The sequence below is a fragment of the Chiroxiphia lanceolata genome, chromosome 8 (assembly GCF_009829145.1).
Source record: "Chiroxiphia lanceolata isolate bChiLan1 chromosome 8, bChiLan1.pri, whole genome shotgun sequence".
Taxonomy (NCBI): Eukaryota; Metazoa; Chordata; class Aves; order Passeriformes; family Pipridae; genus Chiroxiphia; species Chiroxiphia lanceolata.
In genome coordinates, this window is record NC_045644.1 from 14,234,621 (window position 1) to 14,250,508 (window position 15,888).

The window sequence follows — 15,888 nt, forward strand, 5'->3', positions numbered from 1 at the left end:
AGTGGTAATTCCCCCCCATAGCCAGAGCCCATCCTTGGTCTCCAGGCAGCTCTTTGCGTTGAGTTCCAGTTCCTGGACCACAGACTATAAAAAGCTGGAGCATTTCGCTGTCCCACATGAGGTCCATGACCTTGTTGTTCTGCTGTTTTCTCTCTTCCATGTTTGTTTTTTCTTTGCTTTGCTTCATTTTTTCCCAGTTCTCAAGGCTGCACTTTTCCAACGACCAGTGATTGCCCATGAGTTCATGTCCCTAAGGTAAAGCCCTCCCCAGTCCATACCTACCTCTTCAAGGTGGGAGGTGACCATCTTCCTGTTAGCTCAGCCTTAAATGCCACATCGTAACAAGGGCCACCTGGTCCCAAGCTCAGGTTCACCCAATAGCATCTCACATACCTGACAGCCCCACTCCTGGGACCTGACATACTTGATGTAAGAGCTTTTTGGCCTAAATGCCTATGGGCTCTTAGCAGGGGAAAGTCTGTATTTACAGGACCATCAGTGGCATGGCCAGGCTCAGCACACACCTTATCCCCTGTGCAACCTCTGCAGAAGCACCCTGCAGCCACAGCCCCCCAAAAAGGCTGCCACCCTCTGCAGAGACTCTCAGTCCCACATTTCCCCTTCACCCCCACCCCAGACAGCTGACAGATGCAAAAACATAACGGTGGTGTGCATAGCGACTGTGGTTAGATTTTATTGGTTTGTTTGTTTGTTTTTTGGGGGTTTTTTACCCATATAATTGTTATAATACAAAATATACAGACTGGAGATGCCAAGCGGGTTGTGGGTCACCATGCCCCGGGGCAGGGGGTCACTCCATGCGACCTACAGCGTGAGGGAGAAGGCGGCATCTGCTCCGTGTGGGAGGGGGATTGTGGGCACCCCAGAGAGCCTGGGAGGAGGGAGAACAGGGAGAAAGGGACGCAAGGGGTAAGGTTTGGGATACCTGCCCTCCCACCCTTGAGAGAATGCAAGTGGGAGCTCAGCCCCACAACAAACCTGGGAACAGGTCTGGAAGATGAAGGGTGTGTTGAATGAACCTAAAAAAACACGTCGTTTCTGCAAGGTGAATAATGTGTTGAATGAACCTAAAAAACACATCATATCTACAAGGGATGGGATAAGGATGGTCCCGCTGGGGAGTGGCCCTGTAGCTTTGGCTCAGAGCCCCAGGAGGGAATTCTAATGTCTCCAACACCAGGGGCTCTGCCTGGGTCTGGGGCCCAGCCTGACGTGGGTGCTGGCCTTGCACTCCTTCCCAGTTGATCCCAGACACTACAGTTTAGGCCAGCCCAAATCACCCTTGGCTGCTAAGCATGCAAATGCTAGAGCCACAGTCAGGGACTGCCAAGGCTGGGTACATTCCCAATGCCTGTGGAGGGCCTCTGGCATTGGCATGGGATCATTAGCACATGGGCATCACTCAGCTACAACTTGAAGTGGTATGTGGGCAGGACAGGCTTGCCTGCACACACCCAGCTCCAAGGAGCTGGTGGTGACAAGGATGTGGGGAGCACCAGGGTCCCCAAGCAGGCTCTCATCTGGCCATGCTGGGAGATGGGGATGAGCCCCTCCTGCCCCAAGGTGACCCTCCAGCCTGCCAGCAGCATGGCAATCTGGCTGTCCCCAGCCTCAGCTATCTCTCCCAGGAGTTGCCAGCTCAACCACATCCCCAGCACAGGGCTTTGCCTGTGGGGACACCTCTCTGTCCCATTGCTCATTCCCCAGCCCCTGGGCAGCAGGTGGGCTGGGATGAGCCTGGGCCTGGGAGCAGCAAACGATGCCAAGAGCATGGCTGTGAGCTCTAAGGGCCAGGACAGCCACCAGAGCCCAGCACATCTCCTTCTTTTATGTGTCCTCATACCCTGGCTTCCATGTCCTCAGGAAGGGTTGGAAAGGGTACCTCTTGATTGGAGCCTCCAAGTGGTTCCCTGAGGTCCCTGTGTGCCAGCACCCTGAAGTCAAGGGACAGGGGCTGAGGTTGCAGCCCTTTCAGCCTTGCATCCTTCATTCTGGGGGACCTGTGCCACAAGAAGTCACCTCGGGGTTCCTTTAGTCTCCCCTCTCCCCTTGTCAGGATGAGCCTCCTAGGTCTAACCAGAACCCTTGGGATCAGGGGATGCTCCCCACAGTTCATGCAGCAATGAGCCCCAGGTGCCCATGCAGCTGCCTTCTCCAGGCATGGTCCCTCCGCCCACCCACTGGCCCAATGTCTGGACAGGGAGGGTGGCTGGCACGCTGGACATGCTCCCCATGGCAGGACACGGCCAGGGCAGGGGAGGAAGCCAAGGCACTGGGGCCCTTTGCAAGACTTCAATGGTTTCTAGACAGCATCACTGGAGGGTTTGGGCTGGAGCCAGGACTGAGGGCTCCTGGGGCTGGGGCGGATCAGGATTAGGGGAGCTGCACGGGGTGGTGTGCGTGGGGAAAACACTCTATTGCAGCCCAAGGCTGCAGCTTCTGCACCAGGAATGGGTGCAGGGAGGTCCATCCAGGTGAAATGCTCATCCTGTGCCAGCCATGCCCATGCTCCGATGTCTGGGAGCACCTGCTTGGGATCCCCCGAGGAAAGCAGAGCCGGCTCAGGGGAAAGGGAAGATCTCAGCGCTGACTGCATCTCCGGAAAGGGAGGTCCCTTCCTGCAGGGGTGTCTGTGCAGCCAGTGGAGGGGAGGCTCGAAGGAAAAGTCAAGAGAGAGAAGCAGGTTCTGGGCCCAGTGTCAGGAGCGCTCAGCTGGAGGCAGGTCCGGGAGCTAAATCACACTGTCGAAGAGCTGCATGGACCGCATGATGTTCTCGTCCTGTCGGGAGCAGGTGGGAAGTGGGCAAGTTGGGCACAGAACAGGAATCTGAGCAGCTCCCCCAAACTTGGCTTTACCCTTATGGCAGCTCTGGCACATGAGTCAAGAGCCCCAGGGATTACAGGCAGTTTCCAAGCCCTGCTGGGATGCATGGCTCTTGTCATCTGTACAGGGATGACAGCATGGGTACAGTTCCCAAAGCAGAGCTCCATCCTTGCCCCTGGGAGCCCTGGCGTCATCCCCTCTCTGCCAGGAGGGAAGTGTGGGGGACAAAGGTCTCCAACAGACAGGGTGGTGACCCAGCCCAGAGAAGAGCTGCTGGTGGCTTTACCTTCTGGCAGGATTCCAGGAACTCCTCAATTGTCACCACACCGTCCTTGTTCCGGTCCATTTTCTGCAGATAAGCACATCACAGAGGTAATAGCATGGACAGCCCCAGCCCAGGGAGAACCCAGTACCCCCTGCCCAGGGTGGACACAGCACACCTCTGTGGCAGCCATCCCCAAGCACCCAGCAGGACCAGCAGAGCTCTGCTTCATCCCCGGTGTGGGGTGTTTTCTGCTGCACCCACTGCAGTCACTGGCTCAGCGCTGGAGCTCTGCTTTCCCAGGATATGCTCAGCTCACCTGGAAGAAGTTCTCCACATGCTCCCGGGGTGCTTCCTCCCGCATGGCCGGGTAGGTATATTTGCCCATCATGTCGTAGATGGACTTCATGATGTCCAGCATTTCCTGATGAGAAGGGAAGCAGGATTGCAGGGTCAACACAGGGCTCTGTCTCCACCCAATTCCCAACCCACATCTTTTTCATGATGCTTCCAAAAGACCTGTGGGGTGCTCAGATGTGTTTCTGCTGGTTCTGTGCACAGTGTGGGCCATGTGTGTGCCTGCATGTGTGATAGAGCCCCAAAGCAGCACACCCCTCATCTACCCTCCATCCCAGAGACACACCAGTGCCAAGGAGCCAGGAGGGACGTGTTTGCAAAGCTAAGCTCAGTTAAATATTGACCCTCTGAGCTCTCCTCCGGAGCTCAGCCAACACTGCCGAGTCCTGCCCTTGTCCCTGACAGGTGCAAACCTGTGCTGGTCCTGGGGACCTGTCTGGACCCCCCATCCCACCTCTTTGGTGATGCAGCCATCTTTGTTCAGGTCATAGAGGTTGAAGGCCCAGTTCAGGCGATCGTCAATGGTGCCTCGCAGGATGGTGGACAGCCCAGACACAAAGTCCTGCAAGGATAGACAAGGCAAGCAAATGGGAGTTACAGCCACAAAAGGCCTCATAGGCACAAAGGCTGCTTGTCCCACCAGCAAAGGGGAACTCAACCCTAAAGCAGATGTGGCCTCGGGCTGGGCTGAGAAGGGAAATATTGATATCAAATAGAGCCCGGGGAGAAACAATTGCTTGACCCCATATATGTCCCGCACTAGTCCCTTGAGTCACAGCACCCAAGAGGACAGTGTGCATCAGGACCTGCTCTTCAGCCAAAGCCCAAACAAGACCCAGCCATGGTTGTTTCTGCCAGTCTAGATATCATACAAGACACTAGCCAGAAAATACAGAAAGCCATTTTTTGTTGCTTTTCACTGTTTTTCTACTGCCTCTGGGAATTTAGTAAACTCCACCAGCTCCTGCAAAGCTCTTCATCCATCTGCAACAGCAATGCTGCTGATCCCAGCCCTCAGCACCTGAAGAGATGCACTTTTCCTGCCCCACTGCCATCCCATCGCCCCCTCCTTGGCCACAGCTCACCTCAAAGCTGACAGACCCATCGTGGTCGGTGTCAAAGGCATTGAAGAGGAAGCTGGCGTACGTGCTGGAGTCTGCAGGGAGAAGGGAAGTATGAGGGGCTGCTGTGTGACCCCCTGCCTCACAGAGGCACCCATACAGGGCATGGGGACGGGGATGGGCACTCACCTCCCTGAGGGAAGAACTGTGAATAGATCTGCTTGAAGTTTTCTTCGTTGACAATGCCGCTCGGGCACTCCTGCCAGGGCCAAGCCACAGCGTCACTTCCACATTGCAGGAGGGGGTGAGCACCCTCCTAAATCCCTATGACTCCCTTGCTTTGCCTTGCTCCCTGCCCTGCCCACCTGGTGGGGTGGCTGGTAAGGCTGATTGGAGCATCTCCCTGATTTTGTGGGCTGCACCCCTCACTGGAGGGGCTCTGCATCCCAGGCACCCAGGAAGGGGGCTCTCTGCATCCAAGGAAATGGAGCACAGGATCAGGTCTCCCCACTGAGCTCCCTGGAGACAGGATTAGGCTGTAGCCTTATATAAACATCAACCTCAAGGTCCCAACAGCCTTCACAAACACTGGGCACTGCCAGGTGCAAAACAACCCTGAGGTGGACATGGCAGCAGAGGTGGGGCTATCAAAGCTGGTCAAGGGGTACTCACATTTTTGAAGCCTCGGTACAGGACCTGCAGCTCTTTTCGGGTGAACTTGGTCTGCTCCTGAAGCTGATCCAGCCCCTCGGGGCGGTGGCAGACGGTGGAGAGCTCAAACTCATCCTCAACACTGTCTGCAAGGAACCCAGGGGAAGAGAGGGCGGCTGAGGCCAGCACTGTCCTACTCTACCCTGTCATGCCAGGGGGCAGGAGAGCACATCCCATACTCTCACACCTGCCAAGGGTGACATATTTTTGGGGTGCTCTGCTCAGCCAGAGTTATGTCTATGCCAGCAGGGGACACTCAGAGAGACTCTAGGGGCAGACCAGGGATGGACACTGGGCAACAGCCCCCCCAGCCTCCAGTACAGCCCAGGCTGAGCAGAAAAGGGGTGTGAAACCCCTCCAGTGCTGAAACCCTCCCTGCCTGCCCTTGTCCTCCCACCAGTACAAGTGTCTGCCCTGTGGAGCTGAGGCCCTTGATGTCCTGCAGGTCTGTGCTGCACCAGGGTTCATGTGCAGCAGGAGAGTTGCCCCTCCAGAACTCCCAGCCCCAAATGCCCCCCAGCCTTTCTAGATTCCATCCTGCCCACTGTGCCTCCACCTTCATCAATGGCTTCTCCCCACCCATCTGCCAAGCTGCACAACCCCTGCCTGCAGCAGCCAGCACGCCCAGACCCCACTTCAGCCAAGGAGGGATGTGGTCCCATAGCAGATACCCCCTCTCCGTGGGATGGTTCAGCCCCTGCCCCTCCATACTCACCTTTTCCCAGGGGCGATTGGCTTGCACCGGTGGGCAGAAAGAGACCCTGGGCAGGGGCTTGGACTCACCAAGGAGCCAAGCACACCCAGTGCAGGGGGTTAAGTGGCTCTGCGCTCACTCCCTGCTCAGCCTTTTTCATCCCCCCATCACACCTCCATCTCCAAACCGACATTGAACTTTGAGCAACAACCCCCCACCCCTTAAACCAGCGCCAGGAGGGTCCGGCTGCCCTGAGCCGGCTCCCAAGCGGGTCTTGCCGCTGGGAGCTGCTCCGGGGAGCTGGAGAGGAAGAAAACCAGCCCGTCGGCAGGTGAGGACAGAGGCTGGTGCAGAGCCCACGGGATCGGACCCCTCCAAGGCAGGATTGATCCTTATAGCCCCAAACCCACAGCAGGGGAGAGGCGAAGGCGTCCCCTTCCCGCAGGCAGGGCCAGGGCGGAGAGCAGGCAGCAGCACCGCCGGGGACACACACACACAAAGGCAAGAAGAAGCACTTGCTTTCGCTGAGCGAGGGGATGGATTTGGGCCGGCAGCAGGGCAGCAGTTTGAGGAATCGCTGCTTCAGCGCTTTTTTAGTTTGGACTGGCGGATTGCCTGGAAGAAAGAAGGAGTCACCAAGCAGAAGAAGAGTTAACAGAGCATCGGCCCCGGTCCCGGCGGGCAGCAGGGTTGGGCACCCGGCGCAGGGTGAGTGGGGCCGGAGGCAGCACATGCAGCGTGAGGCTGGAGGAGCAGGAAGGCAAAGCCCAGCCGAGGCTCTGCTCAGCCTTCCTGCTTCATCCCAGGACAAACCCGGCACGCAAATTTCCCTCCTTGGGAAGGATGGGGGTGGCAAAGGGGCAACCCTGCTGAGCTACCCACACTCAGCACCTCTGCACCCTCACATCGGAGCATGTCAGGGAGCACTGGAGACAATCAGGTAACCAGAAAACCAGGAGATGGCAGAGCTGGACTCTGCCCTTTAGCCTTGAGGACAAATATCTGCTCCCTGGGGATCCTCCCCATAGGGCTGTGCAGGGAGACAGGGTAGGATGAAGGCCAAGAAATAGCCTTTGGCTGCCAGGGCATTGCATCCTCCCCGAGCTCAGGCTGGGTTTGATCCTGTCGGCACCTGAAGGCTGAAGGCAAAGCATGCACTGAACCCTGCCATGCAGTCCAGACTGCAGCATGCACCCCCACCCCAGCACAACACTGGGACCTGAGTCCAGGGACCTGCTTGAGACAGCCAGAAGGGGAACAAGGCTCAGGGCTTTGCCTTGGCCAGGCTATGGGGCAGGGTGAGAGGCTCCTCACACCAGCCTGGCCCATGGCCATCACATTCAAATGGCCCTGCATAAATAGTAGGTCCCCTCAGTGCACTGACCCACCTGCCACACCCTATTCCCCCATTTGGACCCCAATGGCTTTGCTAAGCCCTATCTCTCCCACTTGGTATTCCCTCATGGCTGCAGACCCACTCCCTCCCTTCCCGCAGTGCCTCAAGCCAGCAAACTCAGCACAGGACTAATGCTGCAGGTGGGGAAGGGAGGAAGAGGAGGGGATGAAGGCCATGCTGGGCTCCAGCCTCCAAAGGGAGGCAGACAGCAGCATGGGGCACAAATGATACGAAAGGTGCAAAGTCCCTTTGGGGCTCTGGTGAAACCGCATTTGGTCCAAGCATCCCGGACATCTGCAAGCAGCAGGTCACAATGCCTGTGCATCCCAAACCCTGGTTGTGGAGTTGTTTCTCTAGGGGGCCAGCAGATGGGGCTTCTCTAGCAGCTTTCTTAGCCTTGGGGGGCTAAGACGAGCCCCAGATGACAGAGAAATGGTGTTGCATGGTACCCAGCACGAGGATAGGGATGTGGGTCTGCATCCAGCAGCTGCAGGTGGGCTTCTGAGTGCCCACAGGCAGGACCTGGGACCCTTTGAGATTACACCAATGCAGCAGGCTGGGATAGGGAGATCCATCATTCTGGGGGATGGAGAACAGCTCCAGGAGGTCATCGTCCTAGCAGGACATCACACAAAGCCACTCAGACAGGGAGAACTCTCCCCAAGGAAGTGGCATCCACAGCAGGGTGCCAGGGATGTGCAAACACATAGGAATGAACAAATGCACCCCCTGGCATTCGTCAGGGGGTGAGAGGCAAGAGTGAGGACTAGGATTATGGCACTGGCATAAAAGCACAACCTGGCTCCTGTCTGCTCCAGGGTTTGCAGGCAGGAGAGGAAAGAGGATTTTTCCTTCCTAGAAGTGGGCATCAGCTATACATAAACCATGATTTTGTCCCAGATATGTTTCCAGGGCCTTATTTTGCAGAGAGAAAGGGAAATTGCACCTTTCAGCTTTCCAAGGATGCTTTGCTGCCAGGTCCCTCCAACAGAGTGGAGCTGTGGGAACAGACCTGGTAGGCAGGAATGTCCTCTTTGCCCAGGAGGAGAAGGAGAAGGGACAGGATGGGCAGAGCAACACCCAATGCCAGGGTCATGGACTAGGGAGGGAGCAGGGCAGGAGGGAAACCACACAGCGAGAGAGATGCAACAGAGAGTAAACTGTGGTTGGACTCACAGGGGCAGCAGGTATAGGCACGTGCAGTAGGTCAGGTCGGGTGCAAGTTACACTTTAGTTTGTTATAAAGAAGGAAAAAGAAAAAAAAATAAAGAACATGGGCATTTGCTTAAGGAGGAAACCAAAGGGGGCCCAATTCCTGGGCCCCCAGGACAGGGGAGGGAACATGTTGAGCACATGCAGCTTAAAAATAGGAGAGGGGTGACCCGGGCTGGGGCTTTGCTGTCCTGGCTTTGGTGTATCCAAGGGCTCTGCTGGGTAGGACATACCACCCCCTTTTTGTCCCCAGTATCCAAATCACAAGCAAATCTGGCGGTTCCCCCTTACTGGGAAACAGCTCTACCCAAAGACCAGGAGTGGAGCACAACCATGAGCTGCCACTGGGCACAAGGGACATCTGCAGCACCAAGTTCTGTCCGTGTCAGGAACAGCTCCTTTTCCAGATACCGCTCTGCTCTCCACCCTTCTGCAAGGACCATCCAGCAGCTGGCACAGAACACGCCAACGGAAAGGGCTGGCGGTGTTTTATCTGCGGTGGGAGGTCTGCCAGGTTAAGTGGCTTGTCACTTCCCATGCATCACTCCACAGCCTGGCAACTTCAAAATACACACACAAACTGAGCCTCCATCCTTGGGCAGCACAAGAAGGGGAAGGAATTTCCCATTCCCACCTCCACATGCTGTTGAAACGAATCTCAGAGGCTGCTGCACACTGGCTTTGAAGTAACCTATAACAGTGGATCCCTGGTCCCAGCAGTGATCACCAGCAGGACAGCCATGGACCACTTTGTACTGAGCCACGAACAGCTGATGTGTCCTTGGGGGCTGGATCCAGCCAATGCCACCATGCTGGGGGGTTACACAGTGCTGTACATGGCTGATGCCCCTTTCCCAGAGAGAACTCAAGCTTGGGCTGCTCCGTAGTCTCTCCAGATGAAAAGCAGGAGCCAGGGTCAGCCTGATGCATAATGATGTCCCTGTCCTCCCCAGAGCCACAGCCACCAGTGCCCTCCGAGGGACAGCTGGCTGAGAAGACTAACAGCAGATCCCTTCCACAGCATTCTCCTGCTAGAAAAGACCCTACAATAACAAACCAACAGGCAGTGCCAAAACTCCCCCATCACTCTCAGTAACCTGTCAATAAATGCATCGCCATGATGGGTGGAAAATGTGCATCCCACAGCACGAAGACCCCTTGCAGTGTCCCCAGCTCAGGTCCCAGGCATGCACCATTCCAGGAAGGGAGCAGAGCACCAGCAGCTCACCAGTCATGTAGCTCTCACAAACCCTGCTTGGCTCCATGTGGCAACACTGGGTCAGTCAGCAGATCAGGAGGAGCTGGTACCCCAAGGCTGATCTGTCACAGCACTCTGCCCTAGGAGCAGTGCTGGGGCGGCACAAGGCTGCTGGGCGAGAGGACCCTCTGCCTTTTCAGACAGCCTGGCAGCATAGGGAAGAGGTCAACAGTTCCCAGAATGCATTCTTTTCTGTAAAAGAGCCTCTATCCCCTTCCAGAGCATCGCCTTCTCCTTGAAGGCCAGAGGCAAGTCCCCAGGCTCTCCCTGCCAGGCTATGGCACTGGGTCCATCTGGGCAGCAGTGTTGAACATAGCTGCCCCTAAAATCTGTGGCTGATGATCATCCCTGTGCAAGGCTCAGCTCCAAGCAGGATACCTCAACCCCCAGCTCTGCCCACCCCTGGCAGCGCCCAGCCTCAGGCAGTGCCACCAACCACAGCTCTCTGGGGTCTGCAATGAAGGCTGGCAGAAGAAAGAGAGAGCGAGTTCCCCCAGCCACCCTGGGGGATGTCAAGATGGGTCCCACCAGCAGCAGCTCTGCAAATGACCCTCATCAGTCAGCAATGACAGAGCCAAGTATAACCAAGGTGCCTTGCAGCAGCCACTGTGGCTGACATCAGCCGAATGACATCAGAGCTGGCAGGGGCCAGAGAGAGAGTCCCTGTCCTGGGGGTGGGACAGGGGCAGCCTCAGCCTGGACACTCAGAGCTGGGAGGAGTAAAGCTGCCAAGTTAAACCTATGGTTCATGGGACAACAGAGGCTCAGGGGCAGATATTCCCCAGTGCCAGAGGGAGGAGCAGCTGCACGACCCTTGTGCTGAGCAGATCCCGAAAGGATAAGATAGGGCCGTGGGCCAGAAGGTGCTGCAGAGCAGAGCAGGGCTTACAGCAGTGCTGTCCCCGTTCCCACCCCCAGCCCGTGACAGTGCTCCCAGACAGCCTGGATGCACCCAGAGGAGATGTTGGCAGAATAATAATTTCTTCAGGCCACACCATCTACAAAATTTTGTACAGGGAATGGGTCAGGATAGAGGTGCCAAGGGACTGTGGAGCACAGGCATTCTCCAAATGGAGCAGGTAAGGCTGCAGGACTGGAACATCACCCTCCTGCAAAACCCACACACAGGGACACATCCTGCCTCCATCCCATCACAGGAACCTCTCTAGCAGCAGGAACCGGCGGCACATCCAGGGTGCCAGAGGAGCTACCCAAAAAAATGCCCCAGCAGAGCAGTAGCTCCTCTTGGCTGCAAACACCATATTTCGTAAGAGAACTGGTGCTCTGCATACCCATTACACAGATGCCATCCATACCTTCCCCAGTAAGGCACAGGGACAAAACCTGGACATGCCCAGCCACAGCCCAGCCAGATCCCAGGCAGCTCAAGGACATCCTCCATGACAAGGGGGTTGAAAGCACCTCACAGGCAAAGTGCCTTCCTCTCCTCCTGTCCCTCTGCTCAGCCTCTGATCACTCCTATCCACAATCCTCCTATCACAGCTCCTATCCAAGATCTGGCTACCCAAGGGGATAGAATCTGTAGTCCATTCACCTCACAGCATCCCCAGCGCCAGCAAGGAGGTAGAGGGGATGGAGGCAAAGAAACCCCAAATCACACTCACACAAAGTCTGTTTGCAGCCCTTGTCTGAGCCTGGATTGTCTGTGGCACAGTTGAGGAAGGCAGCCAAAGGAAACAAGGCAGCAGCCCTGTGTAGCTCCCTGCACTCCCACCCTCACCCAGCACAACCAACAGGTCGTTGGTTTATTGCTATTGGTTTATTTATATTGCTCTAACATATTTTGAGTCCTCTTCTTTGGCCACATCCAGCCCTGTCCTCAACACCCACCTGGCAATCCAGGAAGCTCAACACCCACAGCATCCTCTTCCCTCTGTAGTCCTAGCACAGCCCCACAGGGAGGGCAAAGGGGCTCTAGCTTCTTTTACCATGTTCCCCCCACAGCCACTAATTCCTGTAGCAGTGGGAAAGCTTTGCCCTACGTGGTGCTGCACCCCACATCCATTGCTCCTTTCTCCCAGCTCCCACTCTTCTCCCCAGTTACCTGCAACCTTTTTCCCATCATCTGACAGAGACCAGCCCTCTGCAACCCATTGCCCCCAGACGCCAATAGTCCAAACAGTCCCCATCCCCCAGCAGCCCACACATCACTCCATCACAGTGCCTCCAGACCCAGAATTCCCCCACCCTATCTCTCCCCAGACATCCTAACTTTCTAGAATCCTGCACCGAACACCACGCATTCCAGTGTCCCCAAATCCTAACACCCAACATCCTAACACTGTAATGCTGCCAGACACCTTAGATACCCTAATGCCCCCCCAAATACCCCAAACCACACTAATCCTTCCAAACCTCCCCCAAGCACCCCGCAGCCCTCGGGACAGGAGGAGCACTTCCACCACAGTATCCTCATCTCATCAAAACCCCATCCCCATCCCTGTCCCCATCCCATCTTCCCTGGTCAGGTCAATGATGCCCAGGGCATGGAGTAGCTTGAGGCTGGAGCAGCGCAGCAGGATGATGCCCATCGTTTGTAGCCCCTGCAGGTCCCAGGGAGCCTCAGCAGCCAACACCACCTCAATGTAAAGCCCCAGCAGGCAGCTGGTCTGGCAGCAACAGACCCAGCAAGGGAAGAGAGGGGAGGACAGGGGAGGACAGACCTGCCTTGGCCCTCCCTCCTTTTGCCCCGGCACCCTCAGAAGTCCTTGGGGCACCCAGGTCACAGGGGAGGAGAGAGCCCATGGAACTGCCCAAGAGGCTGAGAAGTCAGCTCTCACCCTGGGCATCCCTGCACTACACAGCATGGCATAGGCACCCCACAGCACAGGAACCCACAAAGAGGTGCAGAACTGGCACAAATGGCTATGTGTAGGAGGCTCAGCTGCACCTGACTCCCACCCTAACAGCAGCTTCTGGTGGCACTGAAGTGTTCCAGGCACCCTCAAGCTCATCACTCACTCCTGGGATAGTGCTGCCACCCAGCCCAGGGACCAGCCCTGCCTACGACAACCCCTCTGCCCCATTGCAAACCACCAAACTTTCCCCCCAACAGTGCCCCTTTCATGGACCCACAGCATGGCACGAGTTCTGTGCCATGGAGCTCAGCCTTGTCTGCTGATAACCTCCATGGACACCTGCCACCCTCATCTCTTCCCTTATCACGTCCTGGGGGGGAACACCTGCATCTGGGCACCAGCAAGTCAGTCACAGCCACAGCTGGGGGCTGCCAGCCCTGGATATCTTGCTTGCTGCTGGAAGGAAACGTGACCCTCTGAGCTCTCCTCCGGAGCTCAGCCAACACTGCCGAGTCCTGCCCTTGTCCCTGACAGGTGCAAACCTGTGCTAGTCCTGGGGACCTGTCTGGACCCCCCATCCCACCTCTTTGGTGATGCAGCCATCTTTGTTCAGGTCATAGAGGTTGAAGGCCCAGTTCAGGCGATCGTCAAGGGTGCTGCCTGGAGGAAGGGAAGCAGGTCAGGGCAGACAGCTAGGATGGGGGCTCCCTGCAGCCCACCCAAAACCCTGCCTTGTGGGCAGCAGGACAGAGACCCCAGCCTGGCAACAAGGGTAATTAGAAAGTCCTTTTTAGCTGGATGTCTACGCATCTCTCCCAAAAAGCTGCTTCTGATCTGTCCACAGCCTGCTCTAGCAATACAAGCCCCAGGGCAGGCATCCATGGGGAATGAGACATTATCCTGCATCCCTGGGGGGCGATGCTGCAGCCAAGCATGGATGGCACATCAGATCTCCTGCTACCTGCACTCCAGGGACCACAACTTCATACATCCCAGTCCAGTGCACCTCTATTCCCACCTGTGCTCTGTTGGGGGGTCTAGTCTTACCCTTCACAGATAAGAGGTGAAGGAGACCCCATTGAGCTCCCACAACACTCAATACAACCCAGCATCTCCCATTAGACCAACAAGCAGGGCTCCAGAGAAGGGTTGTCCCAATAGACTCCTTTGCTCTCTAGATTTATTGCTTTTTCTCCAGCCTGTGATTTTCTCACCTCCCTGTGGCTGAGTGATCTCCTTACCCCTCTGTCTGCTGGCTCAGAGCCCATCTCTGAGGCAGGACACAGCAGAGTGGGGGCCCTGCTCTATGTCCAGCTGGGTCCCCTTGCTCCCCTCTCCAGGCACATCAGCAATAGCAAGAGCAAGCCAGGCCAGAGGGAATTCAGAGGGAAGCAATGTGAAAAGTGATTAACACAAGGCCGGAGGGAGAAGAGATTCAACAAGCTAATTAGGTCTGGCTGGGCTGAGCAGGACATGTCACCATGCAGCAGCAGAAGCACAGGGTGCACCGTGGGTGCTTGGGGACCTTGGTGAGCTCAGGGCTGGGAAAGCTGCCCTGCCCTGGCAGTCACAGCCAAGGAGACCTAGGACCAAGTCCCTTTCTCGCCCCCTCTCTAGGGAGGGTGAGACAGTGCATCCCATCCTGTGTTCACAGGGATGACCAGGTATGATGTCCCTCAGTGTGGAGCATATGGAAGAGGCTCCACAGAGGGGAGATCTTCTTCTCCAGGATCCCAGTGCCGGCAGGATGCAGCCCAGCTACAGCCTGACTCAGAGTGTAAGGCTATGCTGGGATCCAAGCTCAGGGCCTGATCACAGGTACCATACATCCCTGCTGCTTCTCCTTTGCAAGCCCTCACCATGAGCCCGCTCTATCTTGATTCAGCCACCAGACCCTGTCCAGCCCAGCTGAAAAACCTGTTAGCCCTTGGAAAAGGAAAAGCAAGGGTTAAATCCACTGCACATGGGGAAATCTCTGGTGCACCCTCAGGAACCCAGAACTTCCACCTGGAGCACCTGCAGTTGTCCCAGGCTAGATTTCAAAGATCTATGGCTCTGCAGCCAGCCTGCCTTGACCTCTGGGGTCTGTCAAACCGACCAGGCTGGATGATGCCCTGAGCCCAGGGACCCCAGCATCACATCCCTAAAGGCCAGTCTCTCCTTCAGCCAAGACACAACACTCCTATTCAGGGTTCTTGGAAAGCAGGAGTAAAGCAGGGCTTGGCATGGGGCTTTGCTCTCACCAGCACCTCAGGGATGCTCACTTTCTCCCCTCTCTGGAGGAACCCTCACCCTGAGCCAGCCATCAGGAGGTGTTCATACTGCTCACTGCCACCACCCTCCTGCCTGGCATCTTTTGGGGTGCTGGTGGCACCCAGGCAGGCTGCCCCCCCCTCCAGTTTCTCCCCAGACTCTAGGGGAGTTTGGCACCATCCCCAGCCCTGCTTCCCCTTCCAGATCCTCAGCTCTGGGACAGCAGCAGCACCCCCCCCCGAAGGAAGACAGAGGCCAGCACACCCCGTGTTGGGGGCTCTCCAAGACACCCCCAATCCTGCCTCCCCCTGCACAGACCCTGACCAGCTGAGGCAGGAACAACCCTGGGCAGGCACTGATTATCCTGCCAACAGCAATCTGCAGCTTCATCTAATATTAATCTGAGGCTGTGTGGCTCTCCCGCCTTTTCCCTCCCGCCATCCCCCCTCCCAGCCAGGACCAATTGCTCTGCTCTGAATTATTGATGCTGCACTTCAGAGGCCCAAACTGATAGTGTTTCTCTCCCCATCCTCTCTCTGCCCCATCCCAAGTGCTTGGCCAAAGCAGGCTCTTGGCAGAGGGCTGGGACCCCCCTGCATGGCTCTGCCAGGAGATGCCTGGGGCTGCGGACAGGCACAGTGGCACAGGGCAGAGATGGAGTGACACAGTCCATCATTGATTATCCAGCTGGTAAACAACATCAGTTCCAGCATCGATAGCCCTGGAGATCCTGGAGCACAGTGCACTCAGAGGAGATGTTCCATTGCTGCTGCCAGAAATGGCTGTACCTGTGCCACCAAGGCTGTGCAGGGTCCAAGAGGACAGGGTGCCAAGCAGACAGGGCAAGGGGGTGCAGACAGTCAGTGCTTCTGTCCAAGCCCTTGCTCAGAGAAGAGCCAGCTCCAAATGGAGGATAGTCTGCTCAGGGCCTCATCCAGCTGAGTTTGGGAAACCTCTAACCCTGAAGTTCCCCCAAGGGCAGATAGAATCTGTCTGCAAGATGCTCCCACTTAACCCATC

At 56.6% G+C, this 15,888-nt stretch overlaps 1 protein-coding gene across 7 annotated transcripts in view; it reads right to left on the bottom strand.

Moving 5' to 3' along the window:
- Positions 1-668: 668 nt before the first annotated feature.
- KCNIP2 (potassium voltage-gated channel interacting protein 2) overlaps positions 669-15,888 on the bottom strand; it is a 45,777-nt gene continuing 30,557 nt past the window's right edge. For 4 of the 7 annotated variants that reach the window (XM_032694291.1, XM_032694285.1, XM_032694288.1 and 1 more), the window contains exons 2-8: positions 5,198-5,322; positions 4,715-4,784; positions 4,550-4,620; positions 3,919-4,026; positions 3,427-3,531; positions 3,132-3,194; positions 669-2,800 (exon numbers count right to left, since the gene is read on the bottom strand). In XM_032694291.1, the coding sequence (XP_032550182.1) occupies positions 2,753-2,800; positions 3,132-3,194; positions 3,427-3,531; positions 3,919-4,026; positions 4,550-4,620; positions 4,715-4,784; positions 5,198-5,322 (590 nt within the window). In that variant the 3' untranslated portion in view covers positions 669-2,752. Of the gene's footprint in view, positions 2,801-3,131; positions 3,195-3,426; positions 3,532-3,918; positions 4,027-4,549; positions 4,621-4,714; positions 4,785-5,197; positions 5,323-6,449; positions 6,549-12,275; positions 13,087-15,888 lie in introns of those variants that run through there. The other 3 variants (XM_032694287.1, XM_032694286.1, XM_032694292.1) reach the window with 2 other exon arrangements.